The sequence below is a fragment of the Diadema antillarum genome, unplaced genomic scaffold (genome assembly GCF_040938485.1).
Source record: "Diadema antillarum isolate AM-2024a unplaced genomic scaffold, OU_Dant_1.0 seq00000651_RagTag, whole genome shotgun sequence".
In the NCBI taxonomy this organism is placed as follows: Eukaryota; Metazoa; Echinodermata; class Echinoidea; order Diadematoida; family Diadematidae; genus Diadema; species Diadema antillarum.
This window is the reverse complement of record NW_027271564.1, coordinates 581,436-609,322: the sequence shown is the minus strand read 5'-3', so window position 1 is coordinate 609,322 and position 27,887 is coordinate 581,436. Positions and strand designations below refer to the sequence as shown.

The following is a 27,887-nucleotide window of genomic DNA, read 5'->3' as shown; positions in this document are numbered from 1 at the left end:
TCCATATGTGGGACTGGTATTTACGCAGTATAACGATCGAGAGTTACGCCAAATGTGAAATCCATATTCATGAGTGTTATAATAAATTGAATGGGTTGAAGTTGTTTCTCACAACAATTATGATTATTAAGCAAGATATTTCCAGAATAAATACTAGTTTTTGTTATTTCAACACCAGATTCCCCATGGTAGATTTGAATCTCCCGCAGTACAAGTACGATGCGTGCGCAAATTGTTCCCCATAAATATTAATTAGTTCGCGGGTGTCGTATTACATAACATTGCACCAATGGTAATTTCGGATTGGCCCGAGGGTATATAAAGGGGTCGCCTGAATGAGAAAATTTGTCTTGTCGAGAGATAAGGCGTTTGGTACAGTTAGAAGAGAAAGAAGAAGAAAACAGACTACAGCCTCTAAACAGATTTAAACAGTTGAATTGTTTTCCCATTTTTCCCTACAGTTAGCGAATCCCCATTCAACGGCTTTATACCAAACATTTCTGAGATCGCAAATTAAATAGCCATGATGGTTACTTACGTGCTGCGTTCAGCAGTGACGTAGAATTGGTACGTTAGGTCAAGCGTACATCCCGTTGCATTATGCAACAAACGAATCAAATATGTTGTTGTTGTCTAATTATTAATGTACACACTGTTGCTTTATGCAACAACTAGAAATGTTAATGAGAATTTAGTGAACACCGTACGTTGCTTATGCCACAAAACAGAGATATGTTATAAACAGATGCAGCAACCAGATATATGTCAATGCTAATAATATGCTATGTGATAGAATTCTAGAGAGGATATTCTCCAGTGTCGGTGTAAATTGTAGAAATTCCAGTCATGAGCGATTATATCAGTGACGGATACATTGATGATGATATCTTAATATGTGAGGTTGTCCGTTGTTATGTGATTGAGTTAGTTGGAGATAGTTGTTAGTTGTTCTCGTTTTCAAATAGTTGGTTTTCAGTTATTGAATTTCTTTTGGATGGTAGTAGAAACAATGACAAGAAAATGCTCGTAGAGCTTAGTAGTAAGTTATGTCATGTCTGATGAAGGTCAGTCATTGAGTACCATATGTCAGGAGTCGTGATATAAAATGGAATAATAATGGTTAGGGTTAGGGGTAACAGTTAGGAATAAGAAGTATTGTCGTTATGTATTTGCTGTTGCTTACTTGACAAGCTCAGACAGTGAGGGTCGAGGCCACAAGTTAGTATACGAACTGTGATTGCCTAGAGGAAAGCTTTTTATGTTGTTAGCCTGAATAATTGTCTATATAGGGGATGAGTTCCTGAGGCTGTATAGATAATTCTGGAGTTGAAGGTGTACCGGTTATTAGCTAGGCTCGCACCGACATAGTGAGTGGGGTCAGAAGCTAGGAGTGGTTATTTGGTTTTATTGCTCGGAGAAGAGGGGGAACGTGGATCTGGAATTTGGTATAAGGCAGAACGTGATGTGTGGGGTTACAATTTTATTAGGTTGGATACTTTATTGGCTGGGACGTGATGGTTTATGTAACATGGGTTACAGAGGATAACGCATAAAGTCAAGCTAGTTACGCCAGATAAGAACCAATGATCCTGGAATCATTGTGGAGCGTAGTTTGTCGGTTTAAGAGCATGAACAATTACATCGACCCAATACAACTCTACAGAGTATAAATGTAGTTTTTATTGATAGGGAAATATCTAGTATTATTATTTCAGGTGGGAATAAAATGACTAAAGTATAGAAAGTGTAGGGAAGATTTAACTTATAACAGATAGGGTTATTATAGAGATTATAAGGTATCCTGTAGTTATTATAAGGTGTACACTGACATGGCTCTTAAGTCTCATATTCTTGACATGGCTCTTATATTCTCGACATGGCTCTATCTCAAAATGTATATTGTGTAAAATGAATTTATTATTGATGATTGTTTATTGGAGGATGTTGAGATTGCCTCCAGAATTAAAGTTCCGTTGAACTTTACCCAAATTCTCAGACAATGATTTATTTCCCTTGTCCGATACACACGTGAATGTGAAGTTGTTGAGTTTGTGATGTGATGTGAAGTGCTTGTAAAGTCAAGTTTTAATAGATATGATATCTGTGTGTCTACAGTAGTAAGGAGTTGTTGGCAGAATGAATGGTGATGTAGAATGGTGCAGATTAGTATGGTACAGGAAATTAGTTGTTGGTTATAAACATGCAAGAAACCAAACCACCCTCGTAGACTTCGAGAAAACGAACAGTCATCGATTGAACAACTCGTGCTACATCTACATAACAATTCAACATCTACAGTTGATAGTTACCTAATTATGTAGAAATGCTACTAGGAGACCTAGGAAGATGTATGGATGTGCAGTGATAAGAGAGTGAGGTCGTGTTTGTCGTGTGTGCATTGAAATGTGGATTCCGTGTAAATATACACTGTTCTAGATTTTGAGACTGCGTCAAAGGATAACTTGTATGACGTGAGTGCAATGTATGATGTAGACTCTATGTGCAGTGCAGTGTCAGTGAGTGATTGACGATAGCTACAAGAACACCAGTATCAGTACGTAAATTCCTTAATTTATAGAGAATGAATTGAATCCATAGCTTATCATAGTCTAGAAATGATCATTCACAAATAGGCATACAAATATCACAGTCTACTTACCATACTGAGGAAATAACACGATTCTTGATATTCACGGTCAGTGGTGATCCACACTCCACAGTTCTGCACATACGCGTAGCTAGCTCACATGTGATGTACGAATCAGGTAGTTCGCGCGGTTCGAGATCACGTGATCATGGTGTTGTAGCAGGTACTCAAAACACTCAGTTCCAACGAACATGCTCAGTGACAATGACATTACCATCCACACGATCAGATAACGGTCAGACTCTCGTTAGTGTAACAGTGTTGTCATAACATTGATAACTGGAGTAGTAGAACACTCCTGAATAAGGTTTGTTAATTCCTCTCAAAGATTAACTGGTGGCAGCAATTTAGTATGATTACAGGTCTCCGACTCCCCATGTCACATTTTTATTAGTGGCAGCCAGAAGGATTCATTTCTTTCTTCCCCCCCCCCCTCTCGCGTGACAATATCCTTTCCGATTTTAGTTCCAACTTCCAGTTCTTTTGCTGGTTTTGAGCAAATATGAGTTTGGATGATTAAAGCCGAAATAATAAAATCATCGCCCCGATCCCGCCGGGTGACAATTATTGAGTAGCGTTAAAATAGTTGAGTAACGCATGTTAACCTATACTTAATCGGTGTTCAGAAAAAGAAGCAAACGCATTTATTAGTTTGAATAGATCTGGATTTTTTCATTATCATTTAACAAATGACAATTTAAATATAAGTGTGTATGATCAAAGCAGAAATAATTAGTGAAATCATCGCGATCCTGCCAGGTGACAGTAGAGTAAAAATAGTTGAATAACGCATGTTATCCTACTTAATCGGTGCTCGGAAAAAGAAACAAACGAATGTATTAGTTTGAATAGATCTGGATTTGTTCATTATCATTTAACGAATGATAATTTGAATATGAGTGTGTATGATTAAAGCCGAAATAATTAATGAAATCATCGCGATCTCACTGGGTGACAGTAGCGTAAAAATTGATGAATAACGCATGTTAACCTACTTAATCGGTGCTCGGAAATAGAAACAAACGCACTCAACAGTTCAAGAACGGATGTACAAAACGCGAAGAGATTTTCGGAAGAAAATAAAGAACGCATCTTTAATCCCTTCGAGCGCAGCCATCATGCACTGTATAAAATTACAGCCAAATGATTCATGAAATTATCGAATTCCCGCTGGGCACCAACAGCGTAAAATACCTCGCAAGTTAGCGGTAAACAACTACTCTGAAATCATCGCGATCTGGCCAGGTGACAGTAGCGTAAAAAAGTTGAATGACGCATGTTAACCTAAATCAGAAAAAGAAACAAACGCATTTATTAGTTTGAATAGATCTGGTACAGATTTGCGTAAACAGGATGACAACCTCCCACATTCAATACTGTCACATATAGATATTTTTTTAGATTTTTTTTTTTTTCATTTAGATATATTTTTCAAGAACGGTCGTACAAAACGCGAAGAGATTTTCGGAAGAAAATAAAGAACGCATTTTTAATCCATTTGGGCGCAACGATCATACATTGTACATGTGTACACGATTACAGCCGAAATGATTCATGAAATCATCGCATTCCCGCTGGGCACCAACAGCGTAAAAATACCTAGCAAGTTAGGCCTACGGTAAACAAGGCCTGTATGTTACTCTATATATTTGCCCCCATATTTGCGCTGGTGTTTAGAAAAAGCTTCACAAACAAGAATTACAATAAAGAATTAACTTATCATTTCAGCCTCTATATCTTCGTCTAATTCACAAATCTCCCTTTATTCTCTCAATAATAACGCTTAATAATTGTGTAATAACAACGCAAAGGATATGTCTAAGTTTCATTGATGGGTATATGACGTCATGCTTATGTTTTTCTTTGTTTTTGATGAGTATGGTTATAACGAGGTACCGGTTATAACGAGGTAGTATCGCCGGTCTCACGGACCTCGTTTTAACGGGGTTTGTGGTTACATTGCGCAATCAATCTAGCAGCACATGAAGCGGGCAACAGCACGAGAGAAATGTACAGAAGATGCTCAACGTCCTGTCTACATCACGACGTACCGAGTGCGCTATACATCACAGCCCAGGCCCGCCCATCCAACTATACAGTTCAACTGCTTTGTGGGTCATTCCTTCTTGCCGAGCTCGCAGTGTGAAATGCATGCGTTATTACATACGCACTACAGAAGCTACAGCTGTACTACAGCTAAGTAGAGGACGCTTAAATAAGACATCACGATTGGTAGGTGAATTGTCGATTTTTTTTTTTTCGGCGGCCGAAAAAATAGTAAATAACAAAAAAGTCGATGCGGCAACTGAAAATCGATGCGGGCGGGGAGCGGGCTGGGACGAGAATTATGAATTTCTTGGTATTTTCAGCGCCATTTTGAAAATAGTAAATAGTAAAAAAATCGACGCGGCGGCCAAAATCGATGCGCGCGAGGACGAGAAACTGGTTTCTTTTTTTACTTGGCCTAATATATCTCCAAAATTCCTTGGGCCGATCATCTTCAAGGATTGAAGAGACATACTGTCTGTGAGCAGTGCGTATGGCACGATCGACTTGCTTCCGTACCGAAATGAATTTATCCCAATCAGACTTAATACCACTTTTCTTAGCACGAATATAAAATTTCTCTTTTTTACTACAAAGGCGTTTCAATTTAGACGAAAACCAAGGAGGACGAGGTCGTCCCTTGGTAAACTTACGAGGAACATTATCTAATACAATATTGTTTAGAGAATTCTTGAACCAGGTCCAGTTCTCATCAACAGAACGAGTATCAGGTTTCATTTTGAAAAAGTCCTGCCCTAATTCCTTGGCCGACTTTACGAAACCTTCACTATTCACTTTCCTCCACAAGGAGATTTTACGTTGTGGTTTCATTGGAAGTTCAATTTTAGTGAGCAATTTGGCCAGAACAATAAAATGATCACTTATTCCAGCACGAGGGGAAACCTCTGGAATTAAATCAGGATGAGAGGTTAATAAAAGATCCAAAGTGTTTTCAGTCCCGGTAGTGTAATCATGTCGTGTAGAAAACGAAACCTTCTGTGTCAGGTGATTATTTATGATGAGGTCAGACAAAGATTCTTGTAATGCACCTTTGGGTATGCTATGAGAGAGATCTGACCAATCTAAACCAGGCACATTAAAGTCACCCCCTAAAACAATTATTGAGGAACTTGCTGAAGCATTAAGTGTGGCAAGGTTAGAATCCAATTCCAGAAGGGGAGCTATATTCTTATCAGGCGGCCGATAAAAACAGCCAATTTGAAAAGTGCGGCCTTGTATTGAGGCCTGACACCAAATTTGTTCAGTACTACTTTCCAGATCCGTGCGTTGGAAACATGGAATAGAGTTCTTTACCCCTATAAAAACACCACCTCCATGAGCGTTCCGATCCTTTCTAAATACCTGGAAATATGATGGAAAAATTTCTGCAGATTTAATTGAGGGATCAAGCCAGGACTCTGTCCCAAGGATAATATCAATATCTTCTGATTCAATAAAAGAGCCCAGGATAGCTGCTTTGCCCTTTACACTGCAGCAATTAATAACAGCAATTTTAATACCATCAGTGTTTGGTTTACGTGGTGTACTTGAACCAGACCTATGTGGGTTATCCATAGGGGTTTTTGGGTGTGAACTTGAAGAGTGATTACTAATAAGATCAGATTTGAATAGGTGCACAGATGGGTTTCGGCTCTTCCCATTCTTCCCAATGACAGTCCAACCGTCATTAGTTCTCACACATTTCAGTGGGGAAGGATTCTTCATAAAAACTGTCTTGTTCACTGGTGTAGATCTAGGTGGGGTTGCACAACGCCAGCCGGTAGAGGATTTGCGTAGTGTAACTTTTGGTACATTATCTGACCTTGGGGGAATTGGACTGGATAATCTAGAAACTTTATCTTTGTAGTTTCCGTGATCACAATCAGAGTCGGAGCTATCACTCAGATATGACAGGCAATCAAAAGAGTTGCTAAGATCCAAACTGTTGTTTGAAGACTCAAATGAACTAATAAAATTTATATCGTCACATAAAAGACATAACCAGATGGCATCAGGATTCTTGGAGTGGAAATCCATAGTACAAATGGAGACATCTGAGCAGTTCAAGTGAAACCAGTTTTTGCACACTGAACATTGTATGCCAGAGTCTTTTACGGCATATTGGCATAGACCACATGGATGCTTGGGTTTTCGTCCGCGGCGTCGATGCCTGGGCTGTGAGATTAAACTCTTGGTAGTTTTAATCCAATCAGATCCTAAAGGGCCAGGATTTAAGTTTATATCACCAGCCAGAAGGTTTGTAATAATCAACAAAGGGAGATGACCTCTAGGGTAACCTAGGAATGGGGCAGAAGACATGTTCAGGCCATTTCCACAAGGCTTTTTGGCAGCAGAGTATGATAACAGCAGAGTATGATAACAGTTCACCAAGAACCTGGGACTCGGGAGTGTTCAAGTTCAAGTTTATTTAACCAATTCATTAAACATTTGACATTTTACAAAAGGATACAGCATTAAGAATAATGAATGGTTTGGGACCCCAAAAGAAGCAGAGCTTGTAAATAAGGATAGGAAATACACGTAAGTGGCGACTAAATTTATAGGATTGACGTTACACTACAATGTCTGCGAACTTATCAAGCCTCACTCCTTACAAGTGTTTAGACACTAGGACCTAACTCTAATAGTTCTACTGCAGTAGTAGCCCGACCAGACGCTGTTACGCTATGCGAAAACAGCGTCTGACGAGCGCGGCATGCAGCCTCAAAGTGAGGAACCTCAACACAACTACAAAACGTAGGAAAATGTATACTTTTCTCCTTTAAACAGAATACTTTACTCACGTTAAATGCATGTTTCTATTCTAGAAGAATAGTTCGCCACACTGGGTCCATGGAGACCACTTGCGATAAGTCCGTGGAACAAATAGATCTAAAATGACACTTTCTGGCGCAATTCCTGACCGTCGGGCTTCGTCGTTGCAGGATTCAAAATGGCGCCTTGACTTATGCGCATGCGTGACCGGATGTGCTCCAGAGCGAGCGCGTGTGCGTTGAAAGTGGCGTCTGCTACACAATAACCGTGGTATGGAGCTCAATGCTCCTCGCCCGACCAGACGCCAGCCGCCGCCAAGCCCAGTACAGTTTATAGCTGTATTAAAACTACTGTAACCGTGCGTACGCTGCTTGAGTGTAGCAGCACGGTCGACAGCGCGACCTTTCGAAAGGGCATTCACATCACGTGACCACCCGATATCTACATGTAAACTTGGCCTGGCGTGAAAGATTGTGTACGGTGTGGACATGCTGGATATGATGATCAATTTCGGTAAGTTTCATTACGTACACTTGAATACTGATAGCATCAGATGTAGAGTAAATATTGAAGAGTATACTCGATGAGTTTGAGGTGACAAAAATGAACGTAAGTATCAAAAGTCGAAGCTATCGTGATACGATTACGTCGCTCTCCTAGTGGTTGGTGGTCGCGCTCGTACAGCCCTGTCGCGACGTACCCCCATGTACAGCGACTGGGCTGTGTATAGTTACTGCAGTAGTAATCACACGGTAATCTGGAGAAGTTGAACCTGTTGAGGCTTTCGCTAAGCAAGTGTGGCTAAGGGAGTGAATTTTGTCATATGGCCTGGTTGGTGCATTTACCGGCAGTTCTACGGTATCTGCTCGCACTGCACCCACTGGGCAGCAGGCACCTACATATTCTCGTCACGAGATGACCCAATTAAATCGACGAATATCAAACACTGGAATTATGATCCAAATGATCAGTACGACTGATTTTCAAATTCTATGTCATGACTTTGTTTTGAGGGCAAAACTTTACTGATAACATGTTTACTGTGTCTGATATGAAGTTTTATACCTTCCTCTTCTTTGAGATTTGTGCGGCCATTTTGGTGGCTTGCGTTGAAAAGGAAGATATTGGACAGTTTCTACCTGTAGATGGCGCTACATTACAATTATGGACCGGCGCGCCGGTCCATTTATAAGAGCATTTTAATTGATTTATTTTTATTCTCATTTTTTTTGTCATTGTATGAGTACACACAATGTCATACCCGCAGTTACACTGTCCAGACATCAGTTATACAAAGTTTATACGTGTTCTATCATAATGACAATGCTCTTATTCATTTGTCTATTCTGTGTCTAATTCTCATTCACCCTGCAGTATACGTCTTGTCGACCTGGGCAAAGTATAGTATGTTATTTCTATTGTCACAGTGATGTTCGTCTTTCAGTGTTTTTCCTTTTTTTGAAATATTATACTTCAATCAAAGAAGTAATTGATTTCAATAAAGTGATGATGCTATCGTGTACTTTGTTGTTTGCTTCTCTGGTTGTACAGTACTGGCACACAACTATCGATGCGTTCGGTGATTTTGCATTGCCGCTGTATGTCGAACTTTTTTTGTTTCTACTCTAGTTTTTTAACCCTACAGTCGGCTCTACTTTCAGTTCCTGTTGCCGGTGTTTTTATTTTTCTTTTCTCGGGACAACTCCCTTTCTTTCTATCCACCCTCTCCACCCCACCCCCTCTTTACTCTATCCATTCAGGCAGGAGAGCTTGAAAAAAGCGAGTATTATATATATTTGTTCATTTTTAAATTTACTCAAGTACTTACGACATTCTGTTATTTTGAAGTGATGACATCAATGCGAATATTAATTCAATATTGTTTTTTATACACACACGCACACACACACGCGCCTATCCACATATTGTATAAGAAAACTTTCATCAAAGGTAACATTATCTTCGCAAGAGGTACACCTGTAACTATACCTTGAAATATACAGTGACTGTGTTGCTATAGAAAAAATACACTTGTACTGTAAAACAGTTAAATTGATAACAAGTGACGAGACGAAGTTGGACTTACACTATCTTGAGCTGCTGGCCTCTTGGTAACACAGACTGATCAAAACAAAAATGACTGAGATCGGAATGTGGTGGTTGGTAGGGTGATGGACGATCGAAATTGAAACGGGGCTTCCACATAAATAATGCTTAGGGACCTATGAGAGGCCTACCATAACGTCAAAGGAAAGTCTTGTGGCTATCACATTCAAATATTATGTTATATCTCATAATGTAAAAGCCTTTGCACTGTAATCAGGCATTATACTAAAGCATATTAGACAGTTCTACAATTTCATGACCGAAAATTGACTTTTCCAGTGAGCTCTCTTTACAAAATTAAAGAACACGCAATAAATGAATCAAAGAGTGCATACTTATATTTCTTCATTCTAGTCTTCGAGACCTATGGTGGGGGCTCAGCCCCCATCACTATTTTTTTTTTTTGCACCCGTACATAAGAATACATACGGCGTCATCACTTTGGGCCCTCACTTTTTTACCCCCTAAGTGGCACCAGATTTTTAAAAAAAAGACCCCTTTTTTTTGGTGAAAACGTGGTGCCGGCCATGCAGATGTAATTTTTGCCAACACAATCTGAAAAGCGAAACAAAAGTCTTCCTCATTATTTCCATTCCATTCATTTTATTTTCAACAAAGAATGTCAATGCACAAAACACAGCACAAGAAAAATACTAACATAATATTGTAAAGATACATAATTATTCTCATTATATACATCAAAATATTTATTATTTAGGCCTATTATTATTTACGCCAGAGGTCGTATCTCCATAAAGCTCCTTTCAAATCAATATCTCATTTGGTAAGATTGGAAATCTGTTAAAATTTTTTGACATGATTTGCACAGAACTTTGAAATTTCTTCTTTTCTCTCTCTCTCTCTCTCTCTCTCTCTCTCTCTCTCTCTCTCTCTCTCTCTCTCTCTCTCTCTCTCTCTCTCTCTCCTTCTCTCTCTCTCTCTCTCTGTGATAGCTGCTGTAACTGCTCTGCTGCTCTTTTACCAAGTTGGGCGAGTCGAGCGGTCTCTTCGCGGGAACCTCTTCGGAATTGATTTAGTGAATAGCGCCATCATAAGAGCACCTCGCCCGTATCATTATTCAACATGGCGACTTACATGGTCCGCACGAGGGGAGTGTTGATACGGGGGACAGGAAAACATTCACCAGCGAAATTTCCTACAACGAAAGAATACGTTAAGACGTTTTGTAAAGGTGTAAATATTTCAAGATGTTTTCATTCTGCTCAACCACTCTGGTGAGTATTTTTCAAAGAATACACGGAGTTGTCATATGTTTACATTTTTTTGGTTACCGGTAATTAATATGAATGACAAAATTTGCTATGTATGGGACTAAGATTGTAATGGACTGAGAATTGCAGGACGGGATAATCATCCGGAGCTCCCCACCACCACGGGTCCACGGCCATGGATATCTCAACGCTACGGTTATATATGGACGGCGTCACATGTCATGTAACGTTTTGGTAGATCTAGGTCTAGTACTAGTAGTAGGAGTATTTATTATCAGTCTTCAGTCATTGCAGGAGGAGGTGTGATGCGGTGCATCATACACTCACTGTTTAACTTAAAAACTTAAACAAAGTTTGCACAAGTTCCTTTCATTTAAATCAGTGATCTATGACTAATTTATGTACATTTGTTAATGCTGAACATTGAACACAAAATTATTAACTAACATAACACTAGTATCGTACTCGTAGTAACAGCCCAGGTGCTCATTGGAGTTGGGTCAACTATACACAGCCCTGTCGCTGTACACAAGTGTCGCAACACATGCTATACTAGAGTTTGGTTAGGTTAGTGTAGACCCCCAACATGAATTCCTGTGAACTCATAAATCTTTAATAGTGTCACAGTTTAAAAAGGATAGTCGTAATGCTAATGGCAAAGATGAATTCTTTAGCAATTTGACTTGTGATATTGTGCTTGCAGAAATTGTTTAATTGTCATACATTTGAGCATTCATTTATTTTTGTAAATAATTGCCTCTTGTAAACTGTCAATAGTGTCATTTCACACTCACAGGAGAAACAGTTCAGATGGCTGGGTTAGCATGGTTGGGCTTGAGATCCATGCTCAGATTGCTTCAAATACAAAGCTCTTCTCTGCTTCAGAAGTTCAGTTTATGGCTCCACCCAACTCTTTAGTGTCTTTCTTTGATGCATCGCTACCGGGAACATTACCGGTATGAATTACTTTTTCTGTTTTTTGTTTGTTTGTTTGTTTCTTTTGTTTTTGTTTTTGCATAAACTTGAGGTCTTATTGTTATTGTAATAATGATGATGATGATAATAATGATAAATTATCATCTCTATTACTAATGTTATCATCATAACTATCATTTCACTGTTATATTAAGTTCATAGTAAATGAGTACTTTTAGTTTTGTTTTTGTTTAGTTAGCAATATTAATAGTAGAGAACATTGTTTTCTAAGAGAACATGCACAATCAACAACTGGTACGGTAGTTGAAGTATAGATGCAGTCACATAAATGTTTTATTTCGTTTTTTACTTCAGTCAGTGCTAAGGGAAATTTTTTCAAGAAATGGGGTGAAAAAAAGAAAGTTCATGAATTACACACAAGAGTAAAGAAATAATTTATCTAATGTTTGTATATATATTCAAAATAATTAAGCCACTCTTTCCCCTGTCAAATGTCCATGATCAAGAAGATGAGCCTAATAAATTTATTAGTTACCATACTTCAGCAACACAAATCATTCTCACAGTTCTCTCTGCACAAGTGTGTAATGGTATTTGGTGGAATGCAAGCAATTATACATCTTTTTTTTTTTCAGATAATCATCCCTTACCAGGCAAAATACGCTCACCTGGGTATTAGAGAGTAGGCATTCTTCATGCAACTTTACAATAACCAATCTAGTACAAATTGTACTAGCATATGTGAAAGACATATCGGTATGTAGTGTTAATGTATTAAGAACTGTTGATGTGAAAGGTATTGTCTCGTGTTTGATATCTCTATCTGTGACCAAATATTGTATTATCATTGAGGTGCTGAACAAAAGATGCGTGGAAGATGGCGTCTTAACAGCCTTGGCACTCTCCTGCAAGATCAACAGGAAGTCTGTCTTCGATCGCAAACACTACTTCTACGCAGACCTACCAGTGAGGACTCTTTCACCTACAGTGATTCTACGTCTCTGTCAATTGTTAAATGTTATGATGCAGTGGGGGAGTGGGATGGAGGCTTTGGTGTTACCCCAAAGTGTGTAGAGATACTCGTGTCATGTGTTGTTCTGTTGTTTCTTGTGCAAAACAACAATTTTTAAATGTGAAAGATGCATGTTCCAGATTTTTTTTTTTGCAGTAATGGTCCCTTATTGCTTCCAATCTCTAATGACACTACCGTAATTTACCTGGGACATGCTGCATGAAAAGTTTTGAGAGCCTTGCAAGTTAAAAATCAAATGGAAGCTTCCAACTGCATGGTTCTGTGTCTGCCATGTTGTGTGTGATCATCTGATTAGCATGACAAACCCTGATGCGTACATTGTTAAAACGTGGATTAAATTCATTTGTTGTTGATTCTCATTCTTGTGTGTGTTGTTTTTCATATCAGTGTGCAATATATGATTTTCTTATACCAGGCCAACCTATTTGTTACAAATGTATGAGGTTAGATACGGACATCATATGTGGAATTAGTGTGCAAATGGTCCTCAATTGGTAGTGTACTTTGAGATAACATTATCCGTAGCCCATGCTTAAGAATCTACTTGATACACCAACTGTATGAGTTTTATAGTTAACATTTATCTTCTCTGTCCCAAAGGCTGGCTACCAGATCACACAACAAAGGCTTCCACTGGCGGTGGGAGGTAGAGTAGATTTCACTATCTTTGACGAGAGGAGGAAGCGACCGGCTGTGCACCGCTCTGTCCGCATCAAACAGATCCAGCTGGAGCAAGACAGTGGCAAGAGTCTCCATGATGAAGAAAACCAGGAGACCCTGGTTGACTTGAATCGAGCTGGTGAGTCACTATGCTTGGGCAGAATTCTGAAATGTTGCTGTGGTCATGCTATCTAAATCAGGGTATCTTGGGAATATCAGATATTTGAATAGAGAGCAGAAACTTTGTGTATGAATCTTCTTCTGTTTTATTCCAAGCTCATTGCTTTTGGGACCCCAAGTATGTCTTGCATCCAGTTTGTATGAAGTTGTCATATATTTCTGGCCGCAAATTATTGCTAAGAATATAAAATCCAGTTAAGATGTCGACCCAACACTAAAATTTCTGCTTTCACCCTCAAATGACAAAGTTCATACTTGTACATCAACAAGATCAATCACATATAATAAAAGAAAAATAAACAAACGAATTAGTCCATTTTCTATCTTCAGTGAACCAGTTTCATGTAATCTTTATTCAATAAAAGATGTGCTCAGAATTTCAGTGTTGCCAATTTAATGATTACAGGAGATTAATTTCTTTTGCAAAATTCTCCTAGGACTGGATGGGTTAATGTTGTGAAAGTAAAAGGCAAAGATTCCAACTTTCCTGCTTTGAGACCATTTACTCAAAATCTCCCACTCTCGCACATGAGTTTGAATTTCTCCCACTCTAGCTGTGTGTCTCCCACTTAAGATGCATCTTCCCTACTTAGAATTAAAGCTTTTTCTGGCCCAACATTAGTTTTGTCATATGTTAAAAAATAAGGTTAAAATTAATAGCACTAGAGAGCTTCTGTAACCCTAGAGATTTGAGGACCCTAAAGCGGGTCCTTAACCCTGTCTGCATGGGACATCGCTTAATGCGTATGACATGCAGGGCCGACATATTTGCACAATTGGAGTCGCCAGTTTGCCGGGGGGGGGGGGGGGGGGGGGGGGGGGGTGGGGGGTGGGGGGAGAATCTCCTGTTTAACCCGTTGAAGACTAGGTAACCGGGGGGCCAAAAGCTAAAAACAGAGGTCGAGTTGCACTCTCTCTACCAAATTAAGTAGACCATGCTTATTTTCAAGTTTTTATTGTAACAAACAACATTCCACTGGTCTACCTCAAAAAATTTGTTGCGAAAGCCTCCAAATCCAAGATGGCGTCCAAGATGGCCGCCATATTTACTGAATTTGTTATTTGAAAGATAGAATTTGATTGAAAGATCAGATTTCAACAAATGTGATGTCATATGAAAGAGAATAAAATTTTCTACAAGTTGATACCATTTTTGTGGGTTATTGTGATAAGTGGATTGAGATTTTCAGGAGAAAACACTCATTTTTTGATATTTTTCTGAAAAAAGGAAAATCATGAAAATGCTTAATTCAGCATAAATCAGAGAAAGACTGAAGTATTATCTTGAAACGTTTCAAGAATTTTGTTTGACATATAATTAATATTTGGAGAAAATTAGGGGTCAGTACCGTTTTTGGTTCAGGAGTTATAATGTCTCAAACTTGAAAACTCACTATGTAAAAATGGCCACTTTAGTTTGACAATACCTTGTTGGTCGTAAAAAGAGCCTGCGCGCGCCAAGACTACTACACGCACCACTGACACTGGCGCTTGTAGCAGTGCCAGTGGTGCGTGTAGTAGTCTTGGCAAACGCAGACATTTTCTTTGACAAACAAGGGTTTGTGCCTGCAAACTAACTTTTCATACCAAGTGGTAGCTCAGGTGACGCTGATTGTTATTATTTCAAAGTAGATTGTTCTGAAGCAGATGAGATGAAGCAAAAATATCTTTCAAATAGAGGTAGAAGCTTGAAACAACCTTGCTATAGAAAGTTTAAAACAAAATCTGGATCAATCACTCAAAAAATTCAAGATTGCAGGCCATCAAAGCTGACATAGTGTATAAAATTGCGCCAAAGTAAATGTATTATTTCGTTTTTGATACAATTTTGTCTGTTGTGCTATCTTAAACCGTCGTAGGTTTTTATGGACACATTTTTAGAACCAGTGATATTCTACTCTCCGAAAAAGAAAAAAACAACAAATCGAGTGGAAGTTTTTGCTTTTGATGTGAGGAGTGAATAACAAGAAAACGGTGAATTTAGAGTGAAATTGGAGTGACTTTTGAGTGAAAATGTTAGAGTGACCTTTATAGGCAGGGCTCCACACTAACTTTTATTTTTGGTGGCCAAAAGGCAAATATCCGATCTTTTTTGGTGGCCCGATCAGGCCACCTATGTTCTTCATTTCTGACATTTTGGTGGCCCGACGTGCGTTTTTGGTGGCCCCGGGCCACCGGACCACCGTTAGTGTCGAGCCCTGCCTTAGCAAGTTAGGGATCACTTGTCACTCTTCGAATGATCCCCGAGGTCACTCTAAAATGAATGAAAATGAACATTTTCACTCTCGAGTGATCCTGATATCTAATATGGGAAAGCATCTGTATACCAATGGCATAAGCTCAGATCAATTGTGACACTATAACCCACATGAAATCAGCCTAAAAACAATGTAAGAAAAATCTGGTAACAGAAAATACAGTTTCAGCATGCTTATTTGTAAATGTGAATATACAGCACGAATAATCAATTTGGACAATTTTATTCGAACAATATACTGAAAAGTAATTTCGCACAACACATTTCGCACAACAAAGTTGAGAAATTGCCGCCATGTCGGATATTTTATTTTATTTATTTATTTATTTTTTTTTTGGGGGGGGGGGGGCTCGGATCAGAAGGGCTTTCAAGACATCTACGGATCAGACATTATTACACATATACCACCATCATTCAGGCGTTTCTACAACAGCAGAGTAACATACAAGTAAAAAAGCATATCTTTGATACAGAAGCATTTCTTTTTTATAAAAGATTGGGCCTTACCCTAACACTGGAATGAGCTCCACCCCCCCCCCCCCCCCCCAAAAAAAAGACCCTCAATATGGTTTACACTAGCACAATATCGTTCCGATGTGTAGGAACATGTAATAGACAGCAATATAAGAAGATTAAAAAAATATATCAAATTATAAGTTATAAGTTGAGATTTAACTTTGACGCAACACACTAAAGGTATTCTACCATTGGGAGAGATATCACATTCGATTTATATGTGCAGGTTAGTTGTATTACAAAACATTCTACCATGTAAAAAAATTATAATAAAGCCTAAAACATATATGGAGATATCACCATTGCTTTTCAAGAAACCATAGCCATAACTGTTGACAATTTAGTATATTAAAAACATTCTTATCAGATCTATTTAGTATATCTAACAATATTTAGCATTAATCATACTGATTTCAGTTTGTACATTAGTTGTTCTATCCCTAACTCACAGTTTAGAACTAGTTTGAGGAATTAAGTAAAGCTGGGTTTTTGTTTTACGTGCACTAATGGTAAATAATGCCTTGAACGACAACCTCGATTAATTACCGCCATCTTGAATTTTGTGTGGATACTATTTTTATCGCTAAATATTACACATTGGCAAAATTTGTGCCAAATTCCAAGCTCCTATCTCTTTTTGGAAAATACTTTCTGTTCAATTTTATCTGCCTCAGAACAATCTACTATGATGAAATGCTACAGTAATAGCGATCAGCGTCACCTACCACTTGGCATGAAAAGTTAGTTTGCAGGTACTTGCAAGACACTAGACCATTACAGTATTACATGTGACCATGTAAACACATTGTATGCAAAATTTATAATGCATAAATGTAATTTTTTCAAGTTTTAGACTTTAACTTGTCAATAGTGTATGATATTGCCTGTAATTCCAGAAATATGAATTATGTCTCAATCTCAGTAAATCTCAATCTCAATCGCAGGTTTCAAAATAATTCTTAAGTTCTTCTTTGATAAATACTAAATCATGCATTTTCACATTTCTTCCTTTTTTCAAAACAAAATAAAAATATGGATCCCCCCCAATTTATCACAATACACAGCTAAAGTGGTATCAACTTTTAGGAAGTTTTACTCTTTTTCGTATGACATCAAATGTGTTGCAATCCAATGTCTCTATCAAATTTTATGTTTGAAATGTTAACTTCAATAAAAATGGCGGCCCTTTTGGACCGCATCTGTACTTTGGAGGTTTTTGCAACAAATCTATTGAGGTGTACTTACGGAACATTGGTTAGTATGCTTAATATTATGTATGGTCTTGTTTATAGAGAGAGTGGAACTCGAAAAGTAAGCACGATCTTGGATTTGACCCTCTGTGACGTCTTTGGGAACAGATGCGTGTAAATGCATATTATGTAAAATGGGATTTCAAGTTTGAGACATTATAACTCCTGAACCAAATACAATACTGACCTCTAATTTTCTTTAAATATTGATTATATGGGAAAGATGTTAATTTCTGCATGGTTTTCATAAACATTTTTAATTTTTTTTTTTTTACTTTTTAGAGAAATATTCATGGTGCATTCTGAAAAAAAATGTCTGCGTAAAAACCTAAGATGGTTTGAAATAGCATTAAAATGTTCAGAATATATAAAAACCATATAAATAGACAGCAAAACAGACAAAATTGTATCAAAATCGAAATGATACATTTACTTTGGCGCAATACACTATGTCAGCTTTGATGGCCTGCAATCTTGAATTTTTTGGGTGATTGATCCAGATTTTGTTTTAAACTTTCTATAGCAAGGTTGTTTCAAGCTTCTACCTCTATTTGAAAGATATTTTGCTTCATCTCATCTGCTTCAGAACAATCTACTTTGAAATAATAACAATCAGCGTCACCTGAGCTACCACTTGGTATGAAAAGTTAGTTTGCAGGCACAAACCCTTGTTTGTCAAAGAAAATGTCTGCGTTTGCCAAGACTACTACACGCACCACTGGTACTGCTACAAGCGCCAGTGTCAGTGGTGCGTGTAGTAGTCTTGGCGCGCGCAGGCTCTTTTTACGACCAACAAGGTATTGTCACAACTAAAGTGGCCATTTTTACATAGTGAGTTTTCAAGTTTGAGACATTATAACTCCTGAACCAAAAACGGTACTGACCCCTAATTTTCTCCAAATATTAATTATATGTCAAACAAAATTCTTGAAACGTTTCAAGATAAAACTTCAGTCTTTCTCTGATTTATGCTGAATCAAGCATTTTCATGATTTTCCTTTTTTCAGAAAAATATCAAAAAATGAGTGTTTTTTCCTTAAAATCTCAATCCACTTATCACAATAACCCACAAAAATGGTATCAACTTGTAGAAAATTTTATTCTCTTTCACATGACATCACATTTGTTGAAATCTGATCTTTCAATCAAATTCTATCTTTCAAATAACAAATTCAGTAAATATGGCGGCCATCTTGGACGCCATCTTGGATTTGGAGGCTTTCACAACAAATTTTTTGAGGTAGACCAGTGGAATGTTGTTTGTTACAATAAAAACTTGAAAATAAGCATGGTCTACTTAGTTTGTAGAGAGAGTGCAACTCACTCGTTAAGTAAGCGACTTTTTGGGGTTTGGCCCTCCGGTTATAGTCCCTAGTTTACTATGGCAGGTGTTAATGGGAAATGCGTGTTATAGCAAAATCAGCCTGTCCTCGGCAGGTTAAAAGAGGCTTGGGGTTAGAGTCTGTGAACAGATAAAGGTATGGCTGCTTTCTGTAATTCCTCTCTGTCAGGGGTTGGTCTGATGGAGCTCGTCACAGAACCAGACCTGACTGATGGAACTGATTCTGCAGCCATGGTGCGGGAATTGCAGCTGCTTCTTCAGACCCTCGGAACTTGTTCAGGCAAAATGGATGGTCAGTGTAGATGCTATGTTCAATCAGTTTCCCCTTAAGGTTTTAGCATGTGATGTAGCAGCACAAATGTATGGGAACATATTCAACATAGGAATGTAGAAGTTCTTCTTCAGCATTAGTATCTGGGATAGGTTTCTTTTGTTTTTCCTTGTTGTTGTTTATTATTATATTTGCCTTTGTCATTTGTCAGCTTAAAGTTTTTAACTTGATAATCAGGGGTTTTATGATGAAGACATCAGTTTTGTTTTGTTTTCTGTTTTGTTTTGTTTTGTTTTGTTTTGTTTTGTTTTGTTTTGTTTTGTTTTGTTTTGTTTGTTTGTTTGTGTGTGTTTTTTTTTGTTTTGTTTTTTTTGGGGGGGCAGTTTTTCCCCAAAACATTTTCTTTGCCGACTGTTTTATACAAGGGGGTTCCACCAATTTCAGATAGATTGGATACATATGATTTGTAATGATAATTTATGGATGTAACATCATCCTACAGTTCAAAGTACAGTGAATTGAAGCCTATGTCGCCATGTATCATTCAAGTTGAATATCATTGTCATCATCCATTGCCATGACTTCTGTTGTAATCCCTTGATGAGATAACTGTGTAGTGCATTATTGCATTGCAAAACTGTCATCATCACTGCCAAACTGATTTGAGCATTGTTTCAAAAGTAAGTTTGAAATTGTCTTATTTAGACAGTTGTTCTTTTGTAGAATATATTTGATCCATCAACTCCTTTTTTTAAAAATCTGTGTGATAGAGGGCGCTCTACGAGTTGATGCCAATGTGTCTGTGAGTCGGCCGGGACAGAATCCAGGTGTGAGGTCAGAGGTCAAGAATATCAACAGTGTGCGCTTCGTCAAGCAAGCTGTAGGTATGGCTTGTAAATGCAATCTCCATGACTTCATTCTTTTTAGAGATAGGTAGATGATTTGATATTAAGAGTTATACCATGATTTACTTCATTACAACTGTGGCACTTTGAGGCTCTTTACATTGCACTGTAGTTGTGCCAGCCTGGAATGCTAAAATTATGTCATGATTGACAGAGACTCCAACCCAAAACACCTTCTGATCTGGAGATTCTCCCGCCCGAAACCCCTAGCAAACGGGAGACTCCAAGTTGATGTGTGCGAAGCGTGAGGTTCCTAGGGTTCTAGATGTTCTCTGGTGCTTTCTAAGGCTTATTTTTTCAACACACGATAGCAATAAGTAAGAAATCCTTTCCACCGGGAGACGCAGAGCCAGGGCGGGAGAAATCAAATCTCAATCGGGAGAACGGGAGATTTTACAAAAATGGGCTTTCGGCGGGAGATCTCCCGTCGAAAACGGGAGAGTTGGAGTCTCTGGATTGATAGGCATTACTAAGTCTTCTATGCAGGAATGAAACAGCTTTGTGTTGTTTCTTTGTATTAGGTAATTATTTAAATGTTGATATAAACATAAATCTTCTAAACTTTGTGTGTCTGGTAGAATAATGGAGAAATTGGTTGTTTGCTTAAAAATTTGTTTGACAATTGGTGTTATACACCAGAAAGTACTGTTTTAATTGAAATCTAACTCTTTTTCCTGTGACACACTGGTATTCTAATCACTAAGTTCTCATTCACCTTTTCCATTCGCAGATTTCGAAATCAAGAGACACATAGACTTGCTGGAAAGAGGAGAAAAAATCCAGTATGAAACACGGTCATTTGACAACATGCTGGGGTAAGTGGATCATGAACTTGATGTATGATGTATGAAAGTATTGATGATTTAAAAAAAAAAAAAAATTGTAATGATCAGAGAGATTTGTTATGTACAATTCAAAGTTCTACATTGATTTAAGCAGTATAAAGCTATCTTCCAGCAGATCGTCCTCCAAGCCAGGCGCGCCGGAAGCAGTTTTGGATTGGGGGGGCAAACATTGGAGGGGGCTCAAGATTAGACCATGCATATGTTACACAATATACACATACACACACACACACACACGCACACATATCTATTATATATATATATATATATATATATATATATATATATATATATATATATATATATATGTAAAGTGGCGTACGGTGGGTCGAAACATGGGGGGGGGGGAGCCATAAAGTAATTTTGACGGTCTGTATGCTTGTGCGTGTGTGCGAGAGCAATAATGGGACTACAATACATTACGGAATGTGATACATTCAACAACGCAGTCATTGAGGAACATTGTAAGTTTTCCTTACATGGATTATGGAATGACGGTGTGAAACGATCGACAAATTATATACTGTCAGCAACATAAGGTGAATGGCATAACAATAAAATGCGAGCGAGCGAAGCGAGCGAGCTTGAAAATTTTGATATTCTACAGTTCCAAAACTGGTGTTTTAATTGTAGCTATATATTTCGCTTTGGAAATAAATGGGGGCGCATCGGGCGCAACTACTGGCAATCATTGGCAGCAACATTAGGAGAATGGCATAACGATTCAATGCGAGCGAGCGAAGCGAGCAAGCTTGAAAATTTTGACATTCTACAGTCCCAAAACTGGGGTTTGTAGCTATATCTTTCACTTTGGAAATTAATGGGCGGCGCATCGGGCGCAACTGCTGGCAATCACTGGCCGCAACATTACGAGAATGGCATAATGATTCAATGCGAGCGAGCAAAGCGAGCGAGCTTGAGAATTTTGACATTTACAGTCCAAAAACTCCCGTTTGTAGCTATATCTTTCGCTTTGGAAATTAAGGGGGGGGGGGGGGCCATCGGGCGCAACTGCTGGCAATTACTGGCAGCAACGTTAGGAGAGTGGCATAACGATTCAATGCGAGCGAGCTTGAAAATTTTGACATTTTACAGTCCCAAAACTCCCGTTTGTAGCTATATTTATCTTTCGCTTTGGAAGTTAAGGGGTGGGAGCATCGGGCGCAACTACTGGCAATTACTGTCAGCAACATTAGGAGAATGGCATAACGATTCAATGCGAGCGAGCGAAGCGAGCGAGCTTGAAAATTTTGACATTCTAGAGTCCAACAACTGCCGTCGTAGCTATGCTTTTCGCTTTAGAAATTACGGGGGAGGCGCACCGGGCTCAACTGCTGGATGCGAGCGAGCGAAGCGAGCGAGCTTGAAAATTTTGACATTTTACAGTCCAAAAGCTGCCGTTTGTAGCCATATTTTTTCCCCTTTTATTCATATATATACATATTTATTTTGTTTTCTTTGTTTATTCATTTATTCTTCTTCTTCTTCTTATTATTATTATTATTTTTTTTTTTTTTTTTTTTTGGGGGGGGGGGGCTTTTTGGGGGGGCAAAAATGCGTTTTGCCCCCCCACTTTTTGGATTGGGGGGGCGGCCGCCCCCCCCCCCTGCCCCCCCACTTCCAGCGCCTATGCTCCAAGCCAATTGACAAAAAACAGAAACGGCATGTACGGCCTGACACATTTAATGGCTTCTGTAACTGGCATGAGAAAATCATTCATTTGATATACAGTCAACCTTGCTGAAGCCAATCTTGCTTAAGTCAAATAATCGCCTAATCTGAATGTCTTTTCAAGTCCTCTCTTTATATTCTATTGATTTAATCCCTCATAAGTCGATTTTCTCTAATTCGAGACTATTTCTTCAGGCCAAATAGATTCGACTTAGGCAAGGTTGACTGTAAGACTTTGAATACAAATTGCTTTGAAAAGAATTGTCTAAAGATATAGGAACTTGAAGGGGTTTTGCTTTTCCTTCTATAGTTCCTTATATCTTACTTGAGTCATATTTCCTTAGTGTTTTAGGAGAGTAAACTATTTTATGATTAATATGGAAATTATTTCATTTATGCATTGATGCAAATATTATTGAAGTGAATTGTATTTGATTTTGATGTTTTCCTCTGTTACCTCTGTTGTCTTCATTGAAACATTTTTGATATTACATATGTGAAATACATTTCTCATCTCATTTTCTATTCAAGTGATTGAATTAATGCATACTTTTGGATGGATATGTTTCTCTGTTTTACTTTATTTCAATATTCTGCCAGTCTTGTAGGTATGTCTGGAAATTATGATTAGCAATATCACAATGAAACAGCAAATTTCACAGACACATAGACTCATTAACCTTTCCCAAACTGACACTAATTTGATGTCCCCAAGACAATCTCTTAGGTTGTATGTAACAATATCCTGAAAAGACAATTGATGAAAAGGTAATGCCTCTGAATAGTACACCTTTCTCTGAGTCATCATGTTTTGCACTGATTTTAGTGGAAAATGACTGAAATAGTAATTATGCTCTTCTGCAAAATAATTGTCCAGAATTACAGTGCCCATGAGAGACAAGGAGGGTCAAATTGACTATCGCTTCATGGCGGAGCCCAACCTGCCACCTCTTGTCTTGTACGACGACTCCAACATCCACACTGCTCTCTGGCCCGAGGGGGCAGTCAACATTGATGTCCTGAGGAAGAGATTGCCTGAGCTGCCCAGGGACACGCGGCAGAGGATGGCTAACCAGTATGGCATGTCACTGGACGTTGCCAACACACTGGTTGTAAGTGCATGATGACCAATGTGTAATTTTTTTTTTTTTGCTGTTGTTCACAGTATGATATGAACTATTAGTACTGGTAATTGTAATATTTGTTTTTGTAAATATCATCTTCAGAATAGCAGTTTCTCATCAGCTGATGGTGAGTCTGTAAGTCAACTTCAGTTTGTATGAGCTAGTATTTCTCACAAAATTAACCCATTGAAGACAGACTGACTTTCCTATAACACACATTTCCTGTTCACCCAAACCCAAGAATACTCAGGACTAGTCTTCAACTGGTTAACATTTCATCGTGAGAGGGTAATACCTCGCCTTACACAGTGACAATCAGTTCTTATAATTGTGTCAACATTTTCATGCTGGACATGGGGCAGAGCTGTGATTCCCATCAAATGCAGTGGGCTTTACATTTGGCATATTAACATCATTGATGGGGTTAGTATCTTGATTGTTCTACTGATCAGAATGAGCCAGGACTGGTGGATTTTTTCGAGTCTGTTTTAGCTGCAAATCCTCGCCGAGACGCCAAGAAAGTACTGAACTGGCTGACAACGGAGTTCCTCAAACATCATAATCTGACAAATCTTGCTGTATCTCAGAGGTAAACAGATGTGCAATCATTCACTTTCAGTTATATCAGTATTGAATCTGTGTGCTTCTATCCACGTAATGCTGTAAGTGGATTAGAAAAATTTACACAATTCAACATACATTGAGAGAAAAATAAACTTCTTCATATTATCTTATTGTGTACTTTGTTTTTTACCATGCTGCTGAGCACCAAGATCACATTTCCTGCAAATACTGAGTCGTCTTCATCGATTTTATCGATATTTGGCTTGTCGGTCATTTGCACACCTGAAAATAACATAGACTTTGCCAAAGTGAAGTCTGTTCAGAGCAAGAAACGTGTGGGTTTATCCAGAGTCTGAATATAGGTTCAGACCACAGTTTGGACTTTCACAGAGATTAATTTTGCAAGAGGTCAGCTTTTGAACACATGATTGATAACCGCAAGGTAATATTGCTTGATGTTTTGTGATCACATGTACGGAGTACTTTAATACATGATCTTCACTTCTCTCTCCTTTCTCTCTTCTCTCTCTTGTCATCTCTTCCCTCTTCTCTCTCATCTCCTTCTTTTCTCTCCCTTCTGTTATCCCCTCCCTTTCTCCCTTCCCTTTCCTTTCTTTCTCTCTTCTTTCTCCATTCATCCCTCGCTCTCCCTTCCTCATTTTTTCTCTTCTCTCTCACACTCATATATCCTTGTCTTTCTACTGCTTGTAGTCCAATGACACCTGCCATATTTGGTGAGCTGATAGACCTGATGACAGAAGGCAAGATATCTGCTGCTACTAGCAAGAAACTCACTGCCATGGTGTTTGAAGGCGACACACAGCCCCTTACTGAGGTTGGTTTGACACCAGAGGAAATTTCCTCAACAAAATAAGCATTTAACTAGTATGTCCCCAAATTATTCAGTTTTTGTTCTTTATATTGTACTTCCCCAATGAATACTGATGAATGTCTTATTTATTGTGATACATGTACAATCAAACTTTTCGCGAAGGTTCCTTATGAACCTATTTTTCTATCTCTGCCATTTTATATAGTAAAATATACAACAGAGTATGCCAGTGAAATATATCCTGGGGATTTACTAAAAGGATGATCTCATTTTATGAAGCGTGTTGATTTGAAGTACATTGTACATATTTGTGTATATGAATATGTTTTGTGCATAGCATGTATAGAAGATATGTGAATGTATGTCTTGCTAGTACTGGATAATTGTGTTACTTTCCCACTCTATATGCAAGAATGTCTTCAAGTGTTAGATTCTAGACAACCATGTTGTACTGCTCTTTCTCCAGATCATTGAAAAGAACCAGTGGGGGCAGATCAAAGATCAAACAATCATCGAGCAGCTGTGTCAGAGAGTCATTGAGGAGAACAAAGAAACGGTAAGTTTGTCAGTCATTTTGTTGTCTGTATTTGTCTGAGTTTGACTCAACCAGCTTCTAATGGGACAATACGACACCCCTGATTACACCGTGGTTATGAAAGAAGCACATAGCAGAATACACTTTATTTGAGCTTCTGTTAACGTGCTCATTGTGATTGCAAAATGCTTAATCACTGTCATTTAGGAACCTCGGACATGCAATAAGGTTGCACTGGATATCTTTTGTGTGTGAAGTAGTGCAAGTGATATTTAGCATGATGAATAGCATTTGTGAGTGCTGTAAAGTGGCAACCTGATTACGGTATTTGACTCTGATAGGCTGAGTGTACATGTATCGTCTTGTAACCAATCACACAGTTTCAAGCGGGATTATTCTAATTTTAAATTCACATTTGCATGCCCTAAGGACCAATTATTACAAGGAAATTGGTACTTCTTGTCACCTCATGAATGATTTTGAGAGATGTGACCACATGCATCTTTGGATAAGATTCAGAGATTACAAAACCCTAATTTCTTTTCCAAGGTCCAAGAATACAGACGAGGCAACAAGAAAGTGGTGAACAGGCTGATGGGGGAGGTGCAGAGGGAGACAAAAGGCAGGGTGGAGCCGCAAATCGCCATAGCAACACTCAGGAAGATGCTGGAAAGATGACTGCTACTTTAGTGAGAGGGAAAGAAGGAGGAAGACAGAAAGAGAGCAATTTATTTTTAGTGAACTCAATGTTACCTGCCCATGAAAGCAAAATTTCTTTGTGGTGTTGGTAGGGAAATCACAGCTTGCTTTTTTAACAAGGCAATATTATCCTACTCTGGAAATAGCATGTTTGAGTGAAATTGGAACACCTTGGTGTATTCATGTCTTTTGTGCAATTTTGTGCAATTCTCCCTACACATTCTTTGCAAGGTTTCACTACTGTGACATCATGACTTGTAGCCTTCTTTTCCAGCAATGAGACCTCAGGGGCAGAGGAACTGGTGGGGGGAGGGGGTTTAAGACAAATAATAAAAAATAAAAAATGGGAACCCCCCCCCCCCCCATACAACACCCATGAATTTCCATGGGTTCTTAGATCTTCCTGTCTAAGCAGGGGGTACCATGGACCTTGACCCGGTCCCACAGCCCCCCCTTGAGAACAATGTTCTGCAGCCCCTGCAACACATGGATTTAATCAAAACTTTAAAATTGACATCTTTTGAATGGCTTGCTCTAGATTTCCTATGTCTTCTAAAAATCTTCCTGCATTCACTGAATTGCCATATGTGACCCCGTACAACAAAAGGGTCCTAAAGTAGCGCACGGACGAAGCCGTGAAAATCGAGTTTGAAGTCAGAGCATCAAAATTGGTCAAAACTTACGATTTTCTGATTTTGACATATTATTGTAGTCTGACATATCTTCTATCATCTGTCGAAATTTTGAAGCAAAATGGTGAAAGGAAAGACCAAAAAATAGCGTTTCTCTTGGTCATGTTTTTTGGCGTTTCAACGAAGCAGAAACTGGTTCCAAAATTTGGATTGAGCGCCACAGATAGGCTCCGCCCCTAACAACGACCAAAGTGATCTCATTGGTCAGTTTGCTGCTTGCCGCTAACCGAAGCGTGAAGCTCACACACTGCCCAGTCGACTGGTGTGTGCAGGCGGGGTGCGCTATGCCCAGCCGCTTCTCCTGGCATCCTGGTCACTGATTGTTCGGTGAGGAGACCGCCGACGCTGTGCTTGAATGAGCATTTCGGGAGTTGCTAGGGCTTGCCTTCTATTGTCCGGAGGTGAAAACTGACTTGCGTGTCCCTTGATCGTGATTGCGTTGCAAGGAAAACTTTCAGGGTGCTTTTCTCGAAACAGTGATTTCCCAGACGTCTCGACATGCTCTCTTTTAAGCATCGATATCTCCGCAGCCGATTATCTTTATAAGATGTGTTATATATCAATTTAAAGCAGAAAGATTAGGAAATTATGCCATGCAATTTTCAAATAATTGACCTCGCCCGACTTTAGGATCATTTTGTTGTAGGGGGTCACATATATGTTTAGGATAAATTCCCAATGATAAATATAGACTAAGATACTGTATAAGCTGTTTTTTCTGATATTCAGATATTTTCGCAAATGAGGAAGTCGGGAACACTTTCGCGAG

The 27,887-nt window shown here is 38.7% G+C and overlaps 2 protein-coding genes across 2 annotated transcripts in view; one reads left to right on the top strand and one right to left on the bottom strand.

Moving 5' to 3' along the window:
- LOC139736537 (small ribosomal subunit protein uS3A-like) overlaps positions 1–8,579 on the bottom strand; it is a 31,670-nt gene extending 23,091 nt beyond the window's left edge. Inside the window, exon 1 of the mRNA XM_071647287.1 lies at positions 8,534–8,579. Within this exon, the coding sequence (XP_071503388.1) occupies positions 8,534–8,563 (30 nt within the window). The 5' untranslated portion in view covers positions 8,564–8,579. The remainder of the gene's footprint in view (positions 1–8,533) is intronic.
- Positions 8,580–10,758: 2,179 nt separating this feature from the next.
- Positions 10,759–26,445, top strand: LOC139736536 (glutamyl-tRNA(Gln) amidotransferase subunit B, mitochondrial-like). Its single transcript, XM_071647286.1, has 12 exons — positions 10,759–10,809; positions 11,603–11,762; positions 12,595–12,708; positions 13,376–13,574; positions 19,150–19,272; positions 20,022–20,135; positions 20,887–20,971; positions 23,550–23,784; positions 24,249–24,385; positions 25,072–25,195; positions 25,659–25,748; positions 26,277–26,445. Exons 2-12 carry the CDS (start codon positions 11,631–11,633, stop codon positions 26,403–26,405), a joined length of 1,482 nt encoding a protein of 493 aa, XP_071503387.1. The 5' UTR covers positions 10,759–10,809; positions 11,603–11,630; the 3' UTR covers positions 26,406–26,445.
- Positions 26,446–27,887: the final 1,442 nt, after the last annotated feature.

What these genes read in the sequence shown, in the direction of transcription:
- LOC139736536 (XM_071647286.1), top strand. Translation starts at nt 11,631, where the DNA reads ATGGTTGGGCTTGAGATCCATGCTCAGATTGCTTCAAATACAAAGCTC. An exon ending in TTGTTCAGGCAAAATGGATG is followed by an intron (nt 19,273 to 20,021) that starts GTCAGTGTAGAT and finishes TCTGTGTGATAG; the next exon opens with AGGGCGCTCTACGAGTTGAT. An exon ending in TTGAGGAGAACAAAGAAACG is followed by an intron (nt 25,749 to 26,276) that starts GTAAGTTTGTCA and finishes TTCTTTTCCAAG; the next exon opens with GTCCAAGAATACAGACGAGG.